Source organism: Sinocyclocheilus rhinocerous, unplaced genomic scaffold (assembly GCF_001515625.1).
Source record: "Sinocyclocheilus rhinocerous isolate Xijiao unplaced genomic scaffold, SAMN03320098_v1.1 scaffold405, whole genome shotgun sequence".
NCBI classification, from domain to species: domain Eukaryota; kingdom Metazoa; phylum Chordata; class Actinopteri; order Cypriniformes; family Cyprinidae; genus Sinocyclocheilus; species Sinocyclocheilus rhinocerous.
In genome coordinates this window covers 885215-898325 of record NW_015630351.1, presented here as the reverse complement: position 1 = coordinate 898325, position 13111 = coordinate 885215, and the positions used below count along the sequence as shown (strand labels likewise).

Sequence of the window (13111 nt, the reverse complement as noted above, 5' to 3'; positions counted from 1 at the left end):
TTTTTTTATTTTAAGTTAAATATGACTGACATGTTTTAGGTAAAATCATGGTGCAAATTTCCATATTTTATTTTTTCAAAATTTTTGGCAAATTTAAATTTTTTAAACTTATTTAACTTTCAGTATTTTTAGCATGTAGCAAAAACCTTAATTATGTAATATTGTTCTTTTTTAATGTAAAGTTAAATATGACTGACATGTTTTAATTAGATTCACTCATCTATAGAATAATGAATTTCATGAATAATGAATTTTTTATTATTATATGAATTATGCATTCTTATGTGATTTTTATTTGATTCAGATTTGCACTTCTATCTCGACTCCTCTGCTCTTTGTTTCTCATTCAGGGAACTCTGCTCTAAACATATATATATATATATATATTAAAGTCAAGGTGCATCGGCCGTTTTGGAGTTTGCTGACCCTACAGACAGTAATTGAAGACATGTGCCTTTCCCTTGAGAAACTGTCCATTACTTGCGGTCAGGTCTCGTGTGTTTGGTCTGCTTTGTTGTGCTTTATAGGAGACATTTGCGAGTAGAATTACTCAGGATCTTTTGGGTCCGATTGTCACTGCATATCCTGATAATAAGAGAGAGGGATGAGAGCGGAAAGAGATTATTTCATGTTAAAGCTCAGTCCATCTGTGTGGATTACACTTTATGGGCGATCTCTCACCCTGCAGGTCAAAGGTCATTTGGATTTAAAAGCTTTTCAAAGATTACTCCCACGCTCAACTAGAGCTTCAGGAAACTCTGAGATGTGGAGACACTTCCCAGATCACACGTAAAACTCCACCACTTCTTCATTCCACAGGTCTTCCTGCTATGGAGCATTTCTTCGGTGTTAAGACATCTGCTTTGTGACCTGTCATGATCTTATCTACTTGTAGTTTCACAGTGAGGATCTGATCAGATCTTATCTATCCCAACACCATGCATATCTACAGCTCTCGGAGGAGTTGAGCTTTCTCCTGAGATCAGATTTAGAGAGTTCTACTTATCTACTGTTTACCAGTGTGTGTGTCATTTTGGACATATCTGTTGAGAGAGACTCTTTTAATTCTACATCAAGAGTCATAAGACACAGTTAATGTGAGAGACACTTAAAGAAATCTGGCTTAAACTTGAAATTGTAAAGTTTATGTAAGATGACAATCTTTAAATTGAACATTCTATAAATAATCTATTCATTCAAATAATAGAGCAATAGATATACTGTTCAACATTAAAGGGGCAGTTTACCCAAAAATGAAAATGAAAATCATTTATTCGCCCTCATGAGTTTCTTTTCTTCTGTTGAACACAAAAGAAGATATTTTGAAGAATGTTGGTAACCAAACAGTTGCTGGTAGCCATTGACTTCCATAGTATGGGAAAAAAATACTATATAAAATCATTGGCTACCAGCAACTTTTTGGTTACCAACATTCTTCAAAATATCTTCTTTTGTGTTAGTTATCTTCTTATGATATTTTCTTATGAATTAGTTTTTTCTGCTTGGGTGTGTTTGGTTGGCTTCTTTCTTCTGTTAGGTTGGTAACCAAACAGTTGCTGGTAGCCATTGACTTCTATAGTATGGAAAAAAAATACTATATAAAATCAGTGGCTACCAGCAACTTTTTGGTTACCAACATTCTTCAAAATATCTTCAGAAGAAAATATCAGAAGAAATAAACTCATACAGGTTTGGAACAACTTTAGGGTGAGTAAATGATGGCAAAATTTTTATTTATGGGTGAACTAAAAATATTTGGACAATTTCTAGTCGGACCTAAAGAAACGTCATTAAAGTAAAATGATATTTTATGTTAAAAGTATTTGCAAAATAACGGGTTAATTAATTCTGAGAAAATTTGTAGCATCATTTCTTTGCAGATGTCACTTGGTTTAACATTTTGTTATTTAATGCAATGAAATTCATACATTTTAAATCTCTTTCTTTCTAAAGATGTCATACTGTGTAAATATACATAATATTTATTTTTTGTTTACAATTTGTTTATAACATTCTAAGCTTGTCATCCTCTATACCATGTTTGTAGGATTTATTATATGCATGTTCTTATGAAACAGTATATCTGGAAGGGAAAAAAATTATTTGTCGTAGACTTAAAGAGCAACTCCGAGTAAGTTTTTGCTACAAAACCACACGCCCTGAGGCTGTTGCATGTCTTTTGAAAAATAAAGTAAACACACAAGAGAATACGCAAGTCAGAACTCTGTCTTGATGGAATGAAAGCTTTTTCCACTTTGCTTATAAAACTCTGACCTTCCTCTTAAAATCAGCGCGAAGCAAAGTAACTCTAATGAACGAACCTCTTCAGCTCTAATGAAGACCACCTCAGTCCTGAAACCCTTTTGTGCTTTCTGTCCTCATCAGGCTGTAATTACCCCATTCATTTTCTCTTCTTTAGTTTTTATGTCTTTTTTAACTTGAAATCCATTTGCTTGTAGGGCTTTCGGTGGCAAAAATCACAAGTATATGAGTCTAAACTGCCCTGGGCCTCTAGAACATCAAGATCAGAGGAGACTGTTGAGAAAAAAAAAATGACTGGAAATAGGCAAGGAACATGAGGAAGTGATGGAAGAGCAAGCAGGATTGGGAAGAGGAGTGTAGGGAAAAGAGAAAACAATGGAATAAGCCTAAATGTGGGTGTTTTCCAGCCTGAAAAATGATTTGGCAGAAGATGCTGCGGTGGCGTTGATGTTTGTGACCTGTCCACTTGCACGTAGTGATCCTCTGAGCTTCTGGTGGCCGACTTACAAGATCTGAGGTCATCACAGACCCAACAGTTGAGATCCAGCATCCACTGGGAGACCATCTGTTCTGCCCTTCATTTGCAGATGTTTGTCCAATAAAAGTGGACAATGTTATTTGTCAACATCTAATCATTGTGACCTTTCAGTACTTTTTTAACCACTGAATACTTTTCAGTCCCGTATTGGTTATTGGCTTAATTGTTTGTTTGTTTGTTTATTTATTTATTGGTTTATAGGTATATAAACTTTTGGATATTTAACTGTGAATGTGCATGGCTGCAATATTTTATTTAATTTATTTGTTTGTTTTTTTGTTTTGTTTTTAAATTTAATTAAATTTTATTAAATTTTATTATTAAATTTAATTAAATTAAATTAAATTAAATTTAATTTTGGGATCACATTTAATCAACATTATCTTTTTGTACCTTTTTGGACTTTTTATTTTGTTAATTTATTTTAATTTTAATTTAATTTAATTTTATTTAATTTTATTTAATTTTATTTAATTTTATTTTGAGATCACATTTAATCAACTATCTTTTTTGTACCTTTTTGGCCTTTTTATTTTATTTTATGTGATGTTAATTTTATTTTAATTTAATTTAAATGTAATTTGAATTTAATTTAATTTTATTTTATTTTGGGATCACATTTAATCAACATTATCTTTGTACCTTTTTGGCCTTTTTATGTTATGTTATGTTATGTTATGTTAAATTTAATTAAATTTAATTAAATTTAATTTTTTAATTTAATTTAATTTAATAACATTTTTATTTTGGGATCACATTTAATCAACATCATCTTTTTTGTAACTTTTTGGCCTTTTTATTTTATGTTATGTTAATTTAATTTAATTTTAATTGTATTTTAATTTAATTTAATTTAATTTTAATTAATTTTTATTTGATTTTATTTATTTTGGGATCACTTTTAATCAACTATCTTTTTTGTACCTTTTTGGCCACTGAATATTATTCATATAATGCATATTTTCATATTTTTTGGCTGAACAGTCAACACCAGATTACACAACAGTACAACATTAGGCCATTCATGAACCTTGAGCAGAACAAATTTCCATGTAAATCCATGTAAACACCATTCTTGCGTTATGTTGTCACATTTGAATGAATAATTTTACAAACAATTTACACAGAATTTTTCATAAATGAGGCATTCCAGATAAATATGACCCATAAATATGGTCCATTATTGACACAGGAGTGTGTAAAACTGCATAGAGCTCTGTGTCGAGGCATCAAAAAAATGATCTCATTAATTTGGCAGATCTCAGCTTTATCGTTCAGCTTGTGTTTGGCGTCGATCCAGATGTATTTTCTCTAGAATGATCTCACATCTGCAAAGTGGCATGAAAAACAGCAGAAAATTGATTTGTATGACATGACGTGATGCGTGCAGCCTGTGACAGAACACACTATCCTGCTCTCTAATGCACTCCTCCTTTTTTCGGTCCATTTCACAGATTTTTGCTCTACAAAAAGAGTTGTAAAATACATTATGAGCTGAGAGAAAGCGCACACTCGAGGTAGTTAATGCGACAGCTCCTTGCCTTCAGAGGCTTTTAGCAGACGTGCTCTCATACCTCCAGTGCTGCGGATGTTGTCATGGGCCGCTCTGGTGATACGCTGTGTGTTTGTGTTGAGTGACTCACTCTCACCGGCCTCTGATAACTGCACTGTGTGGGCAGCGTTTTCCATTGTAGTCAAAGTAGAATGTGTATGCGTGTCTGTTTTTGTGTTTTGTTTAGTATGTGTCTTGGTTTGTGTTCCTACAGTGGTTTTTAACAACCCTTCCAAGGAGTGCCAGGTCCTCCTCCCTGGGTTTTTTGTAGACAAGCATTGCAGAGTAAATCTAATAAAAGAACATGGCCAAGTTATGTGTTATTTCAAAAAAGGAAGTGATTATTTTAAATAGATTTTTAAGTAAATAATTTTAAATTAATTTCAGCTTGTTTTAGGATTATTTTATAAGAGTTGTTTTTTCTTTTTGCATTGTGATGCACTAATTATAAAGTATGCATAATATTAATATATGTTGTACTGTTAAAAAATTATTGTACAAAAATGACTACAATATACAGTATAATTTAGGGAAGAATGGAAATTACTAATAATATTTCCCCTATAAATAAATAATAACAAAATAAGTAAATACATAAAAAATAATAAAAAATGTATTGTTATTGCTATTATTTATATTTTACATTTATATTTATTAGGCTTTTTTCCCCTTTTTTTAATTTAGTTTTTCTGTTTATTTGTCTATTTCCTCCATGAGCATGTGGTTTCATTCAAGTCAGTGGGACTGGTTGGTTCACTGAATTTATCCAACTGTTTAAACATCTTTCAACATTTCAAGGCGGTTTCAGAGAAAGACGAGTGGTTGCATTTGCACCAGTGTCTTTACGTGGAACTGTTTGATTGCTTTACATAATTGTCATTGTTTAGAAGTTTCACTCGAGGTTGAACTAATTGTTTACTGAGGAGAGCAGTCAGTCGAGCATGAGACGCGAAAGCTTCATTGTTCTTGTGTATTTTTGTCTTTCCGAAACTCCTGACTTGAGAAATTCTTCAGGAATTCTGTTAATGCTAAATATGTAGCATTGAGTAATTGAAGTGCATGGACTCGATTTTCTGGTTCTGACAGACTTGTCAAATAGTGCACAGAGGTAATGCACCACACACGGGGTATGCTGTCAAGCTTCAGTCGTAGTTTAGATAGTGTATGTGTGTACGTGCATTACATCACTGAGTAAAGCTGAGTCAATGTTTCAGATTTTCCTACCTGAGCTTGGTTTGGAAATGCAAACTGGGGAATAATTTGACTGAGAACAAACAGATAGGCACTATAGTATATCTTAAGGGGAAGATGTTAGACCAACCTAACATAAACCATTTAATCGAACAAACTAATTTAAGAAACAATTTAAAATGAATAGCAATGAAAACTGCTATTAATTTCAGAAATCAAAAGTCAAATATATATTTCTGTACACAATTCCTGGAAGCTGAAAATATCCCAGTTCTTGCATGGCCAGCATACTCACCGGACATATCACCCATTATTGAGCATGTTTGTGATGCTCTGGATCGGCGTACACGACAGCGTGTTCCAGTTCCTTCCAATATCCAGCAACTTCGCACAGCCATTGAAGAGGAGTGGACCAACATTCCACAGGCCACAATCAACAACCTGATCAACTCTATGCAAAGGAGATGTGTTGCACTGCGTGAGGCAAATGGTGGTCACACCAGATACTGACTGGTTTTCGGACCCCCCCGGATCCCCCAATACAGTAAAACTGCACATTTTAGAGTGGCCTTTTATTGTGGCCAGCCTAAGGCACACCTGTGCAATAATCATGCTGTCTAATCAGCATCTTGATATGCCACACCTGTGCGGAGGATGGATTATCTCGGCAAAGGAGAAGTGCTCGTATATATATACACACATTTAATATTTAAAGACACAATATGTAATTTTTCGCCGCTAGAGGGCGAACACTGTTCTAGTGGTTTTTGGATATTTTAATCAAAAAATCTTGCATATTGTGCCTTTAATATGTTTATTTACTTAATTTATATTTTTATTATTACTGTACTTTAATATAATTTTATTTGATTTAAAATGAATGAATTAGTGTATAATATATACATTTTCTAGTAATGTTTTTCATATGCATGTATATGTGTTTACATAATTTGATAATTTAATATTTGAATTAATATTGGTATTACTTTAAATACTATATATATATATATATATATATATAAATTTTTAATTCAAATAAAATTACATTTTAGAATAAAAATATATAATTACATCATAAGCTATATGAAAATTATTTGTATATTGGTGATTTTTATCTTATTTTTATCAGTATTATTCGGGTTCCTCAGTTCTGTCACTTGTTAATCCACAGCTTAGTTAACATTTATTGAATCAGCCTGAAGTGGTTTTATCAGGTTTGAGGTCTTGGGTCTTCAATTGTAAAGGTTTCTTGTTTGAAAACTAAGCACTCCGACAGATAAATGACTACCGTATGGTGTTCATACAATTCTTCAGTGTTTTTGAAGATCTACAGTGAAGACTCACTGTACTTTACTGGATTCAATCATTCTGTGTACTGTACAGCTTTCAGTATTTGCCACTCAGTTGGCCAATCTCACTTCTAAACCAAAACAGCCATCCAGGTTATTTGGATAAACTCAGGTGTGATTTGCTGATGTTGTTTTATTTCCCCTGAAGGCCTTCAACGTCACTGCTGTGCACATACCTTCATTCAAGATCATAAAACATGACGCTTTAAAGAACATGCTTTGTATGCATGTTCATACCAAAAGCGTACATGATTAAATACTGTAAGATTATTTGGAAGCTCTTTAATGACTCCCTCAGCACATTTCTGAACTCCCATCGGTGCTCATAATGATGGAAATAATCTGTAACACAGTTTCCAGTGTCCGTGTTTACTATGATAATAACAGACCATGTCTGAGAATATGAGGATAAGTTTTCTCATTCATTGGGTCTTGGGGACATAGAAGCAGTTTTGTTCCATGGACATAAGTGTGACACGAATGTTTTAGAAAACAAGAAGTGCTCTTTTTAATAATATAATACAAGGTGAGAGCAGTGCGGTCTCTGATATTCTCAAAAAATAAGATTAACACATTAACTCAAGTATTTGAATGTGCTGTGCTGAATTCTTACAAAGTGGAATTTACAAGAATTTGAATTTTATGAATGTTGTTTTGTTTCGTGTGAATCTTCATTTTCAGATCCGCTGCATACTCACAGAAGATACCACAGCGACTACAGCTCCTCCAGCGAAAGCCCCTCAGTGACCTCATCAGACCCCGACTACAGACAAGGTTGTACTAATGACCTCATCAGTCTCTGTGTTTTTATTTTTGAACTCTTCATTTCTAGGTCCAGTGTTTACATCCTTTAAAAAAAAAAAAAAAAATCCTCCCGCTCATGTACATTTGGAAAGTCTTCCAATTTTGTTGAATTGCACACACCAGCCACTAGTCAGGTGACTATAATTACACAGAAAATGGAAAGGCCACACAATTAGTTTAATTTGACATTTTATGATTCAAGTATTTATTAGGTTTTCATCACCTCACGAACCACAGTTTGGGAAACCTTGGCGTAATTTCATGTTTAATGCACTATTTAATGTTTATAACAAAGAATGGAAAATATTTTCTTACAAGTTAGGTCAAAAGTAATCTAAAAGTAATCAAAACGTAGTGAGAATACATTACCTAATGTGTGTAATCCAACAGATTATGTTACTACCTAGGGCTGGGTTTTGACACAAATTTCACGATTCGATTCGATTCTCATTCACAAGCTTTCGATTCGATTACTGATTCGATTTGATTACCGATTCGATTCAATATCGATTATGTCTTTGTGCGGAGGAAACACTGATTGAGCGATTACATGAGACAGGATACAGATTGTAAAGTTGTACTCTTTCTTTTAACTTACCTTCGGATGTTTAGTCATGTTTATTTTGTGCTGAAACTGGTATTAATGTGGAGGAGATGATCAGTTCACGTGCGCTACGCGTTGCCGCGTCTGTTGAACTGAGGCGCTACAGCGATCTGTCACTCCACATTAAACAGCGCCAAAATGGCATTTATTGTTTGAGTACTGCAATACAATGGACAGAATTTAAAATTTTGAGACTTTGTTTCATATTAAAAGTACCAACGCACAATGCTTATTGCGATATATTGGATGGGAAGTGCCCTTCAACGTTCCGTCCATTAACTGAAAACAGGCTAGACTAATCGATTCTTGGGATTTAAGAATCGATATTGTTCCATAAAAATGAGAATCACTACATTACTATAATATTGAGGTTAAAACTGACTGATTTGTTAAAATTACACTTAATGAAGTTTTAAAATAATAAAGTTACAATTACATAATATTTCTACAATTTGTTTTTTTGAAATATAAATATTGGTGGCTGTCATAAAAACTTGATGAATTTATTCAAACATAAATTAAACATTGAAGAACAGTACAATGAATATGTTATATGCTGCATATATTTAGCAAAATGCCCCTCTCTACAGTTTGGACAGAATTTAAAATTTTGAGACTTTGTTTCATATTAAAAGTACCAACGCACAATGCTTATTGCGATATATTGGATGGGAAGTGCCCTTCAACGTTCCGTCCATTAACTGAAAACAGGCTAGACTAATCGATTCTTGGGATTTAAGAATCGATATTGTTCCATAAAAATGAGAATCAATTAATATTGAGATATTGATATTTTTTACCCAGCCCTATTACTAACTACAATTTCTCTTATGTAATTTATAATCAGTAATATACTACAGTTTGTTAGTAATCTACTTGGCACTGTTTCGGTCATATTTTATTCAAGTCAAAATGATCTTTTAAACATATTTTGTTAAATTCTGCTGGTTTAAGTTCTCTCAGGAAATTATATTACTTCACACTTTTTTTTTCACGGAGTCAATTTTTACCAGTCAACCCTGAATACATTTTACAGTTGTTTTTATTTAAAGCCCTTTTATACGATTAAAAAAAATAAAAATAACTTTACTATGTAAAAAAAAAAAAATAATATATATATTATTATATTATATATATATATTTTTTAAAATTTTATTTAAAAATTTTTTTTATTTAATAGTTAGACTGAGACATAAGACCGTAACAGCATTTATGAATGCAGTGTGAGTCATCGCATCTCATAATACCATGACCATTTCAACACTTTAGATGAATGTGGGTGGGTGTCATTTGAATTCACTCACTGATGACCATCCGGTTCATGTAGGGGACATAAAAAATGCTTTGATTCGCATATTACTGTACTGTGCAAGGCACATACAGTGGTGTGAAAAGGTGTTGGCCCCCTTCCTGATTTCTTGTTTTTTTGCATGTTTGTCACACTTTAATGTTTCAGATCATCAAACAAATTTAAATATTAGTCAAAGATAACACAAGTAAACACTTAATAATAAAAACCTTCATTTAAAAACTGCATGTTGTGTTCACTTGTGTTATCTTTTACTAATATTTAAATTTGTTTGATGATCTGAAACATTAAAGTGTGACAAACATGCAAAAAAATAAGAAATCAGGAAGGGGGCCAACACTTTTTCACACCACTGTACTTTACATACTTTCATTTCACAACTTTCTTCTGTACACCAACAGCTAAGAAGCCAGAAGATTTGAGGCGATACAGCTCTCAGGTCGGCCTGGCAGAACATGATGGCGTTTCGCTCAGCAGTGCACAGAGACACAGGTATTCTCTCTTTTTCTCTGTTTTCTGCTTTGTGTTGATCAGTCATGCACGTCCTGTCTGTACTAACCCCCCTTTTGAGGTCTTTTGTGGTTGTGGACCCCAGCCCAAGTTAATAATAATCTAAACCCTTCCTGAGTTCCGGTGGCGGCTTGTGGAAAATGTTCTAGGTAGGGCGCCACATCTAACAATTTTAGCATACATCCCGGTATGATTTGTCCCAATATAACAAAAGGAAAAGTATTAAGACCTAAACATTTTTTAAAAAATGTTCAAGATTGAGGATGATTCCCACAAAACTATATTTCCTGCAAGCTTTTTTCAAGATAAATTACAACATTTTTAAATTTTCATAATTCAAAATGTATGTATACAGTGCAACAGCAAAAACTGTGAGGAAAAAATACGTTACATTTGTTTAGAGCATTTTCTGTACATATATAAATAACTATAAGTCAAGCTGCAATATCAAACAGGACCACACGGAGATGCCAACAGACTACTATACCAGTAACCAGACTGTATATAGATATATACGGATCCATTCAGAATTATTAAACGGAGCAAAACACAAATTAAAAAAGCAAATATAAAAATTCTGAATTTGTCAAATGTGGCGATCTGAAGAAATGTGGCGATCTCAACATCACCAGTGAACAGTTCCTCTGTCAGAGTGAGTGTTGATGCCCATATGTATATAAACACCACTGACCATCACAAACTCCTATAAGAACACACTTCTTCAGTGTCCATTATAAAACACTTGCCAGACATGTGACCATACTGAATGTGCTCATGCAAAAAGCTATCAGAGGGTGCACATACACGGTTTGTTTATTTGCATTGTAATAATAACGGACTCGCGCATCTAATAATGTACGACCCCTGTATGTCACTGTAATCGTCTTTACCTCCATTACAATCGTCATCCATTAAAACTTTACTGGTAAGTTACTGTTTGCTTTATTCAGGCCATACAGACAGTCCTGACTTCAGCTTAAAGATAATTAATAGAGGTATGTTTGTACCCACCAATCATTGCACAAGTTAAGTTTGCATATGATGACAAAAGCACGTTAGTGCTCGCCCTCCCGGAAAACACATAGAGATTGCATTGCAGTCCCTGCAGTTCTCGAAGAAAAAAAAAAGTCTTTGTATGGAAGTCTATGAGAACAGTCTGGGCGATTCTTGGCCACAGTGAAATCGCCCAAAAAAGGGGCAGTACTCCACAGAACATAACTTGACGCTGATTGGACTTTATTTCCAAAGGCAGGACAGTCTAGAACAGTGACAGCTAAGGTTGAATGTGATAGAAAAAAAATCCTTCCCTTTCACACGTATGCGACCCTAATGAAGAAATCGTCCCTGCTGAGTTCATTTCCTTACATCCTGTTCAAGTTTAGTTGTGGTTACAAGACAACTGTGTGTGTGTGTGTGTGGCTTTACTTATACTTTGGGGACAAAATTGTCCCCAGAAATGATACGAACAGAACAAAATAAACCTCCTTATGGGCACATCCTCAAAGGTAAAAGTGATGCAAATATTTTTTTCCTGCTTTTAGGAGTAAGACTTGGGTTAGTGTGTAGTATTTATAATTTGCTTTAAAACTGTAGATGACAGTGATATGTCATAGCATATGTTCAAGCCATAAAATCTTAACAAATATTGTGAGAAATGTCATTCTGAACACACTTTAAGTCGATCTCACAATTTTAAAGGCTCATAAATCAGCCAAATAATGCTTCACATGTCAATTAAATGTCAGCAGGTTTCTGTGGGAGTTAAAGGAAGTATGCAGTAAATATTAGTGTCTTAATATGAAAATCATTGCGCCTACAGGCTGTCCTAGCAAATATAACTTTTAAGGTCTGTCTGTGTGTTATTCAGATTACGGAAAAAGTGTGCTGCTTATAAATGTAAAAATGAGTGTTTAAATTATGTCGTCATTATTGTCATAATCGTAAGGCCAGTTTATGTTAGATACTTTGCATTTTGATATCCCACTGTTTTCCCTCTTTCTCTGCCTATTAACAGCTTTTCCAGTGATCTCCCAGCAGCTTTTGTTGCATTTTATTCTTACTTTCCCTGGCAAACCCCCTAAAGTCAGTGTAAATACTCCCATCTAAAATATTTCTCATTACGTCAGTGATTCTAGTCCTCCCCCTGCTGGTTAACCAGGTGAACTACCCAACATTGATCTTCGCTGCAGTAGATGTTGGCAGTGATGCAGTCATGACGATGGTTTCCAGGTGCTGCTGTTGTGTAGAGCAGGTTTTGGTTGGGGCAGAGTTCAGTAATTGATTCCATGAGGATGCCCAAGGCGGAGAGCTGTGCCATGGGTCACCCACAGCAACCAGCTGGCTCTGCTGTTGGGTGGCATGCCAGTGTGCTGACGTAACACACAACGCTTCATGCTCATTCTACTAGCAAATTTAATTTTCCACTCCTATTATTATTTATATTAATTTTAAGGGATTCATTTTCACCTTTCCAAATTATGATCTGAATATTGAAGTGTGCAAATATTTTTGAAACAAAAATAACTGATTTCTTAGCTGAAATCAAAGGTGATGTAAGCAGTGAAAATGCACTGAATTACTACACTTACAAACACCATCCTGGTTTGTGTCCAGACTTTTTGAGGCGGGTCAGGATGAGCTGTTGGGCACAGAACTTCTGATCCAGCATCAGGAAGATTTACACAGGCTCCAGGCCCGGCTGTCTAGAGCCTCTGTCTATCCTGGTGAAGACCCCCGCGCCTCCATACTGGACCTGGCGGAGCCCCTTCACAGCAGTCCTTTGGAAGCAGGCCTCCATCCACGCAAATCTAAAGTAATACAGTGCAACTGAATTCAGATTGAATTCACATTATACAAGTTATAGTGTTAATAGCAAAAGATGAAGTAATCCAATTTAACTGAATTCAGATTGAATTCACTTTATGCATATTGCATTATGAATAATCCAAAAATAATGTAATCCAGATCATCTAGATTCAGATGGATTCACTTC

At 34.2% G+C, this 13111-nt stretch overlaps 1 protein-coding gene across 1 annotated transcript in view; it reads left to right on the top strand.

Moving 5' to 3' along the window:
• The window catches only part of LOC107740220 (tyrosine-protein phosphatase non-receptor type 13-like), a 74918-nt gene that overhangs the window by 31261 nt on the left and 30546 nt on the right, over positions 1 to 13111 (top strand). The window contains exons 8-10 of the mRNA XM_016552567.1: positions 7574 to 7666; positions 10011 to 10101; positions 12733 to 12931. Of these exons, the coding sequence (XP_016408053.1) occupies positions 7574 to 7666; positions 10011 to 10101; positions 12733 to 12931 (383 nt within the window). The remainder of the gene's footprint in view (positions 1 to 7573; positions 7667 to 10010; positions 10102 to 12732; positions 12932 to 13111) is intronic.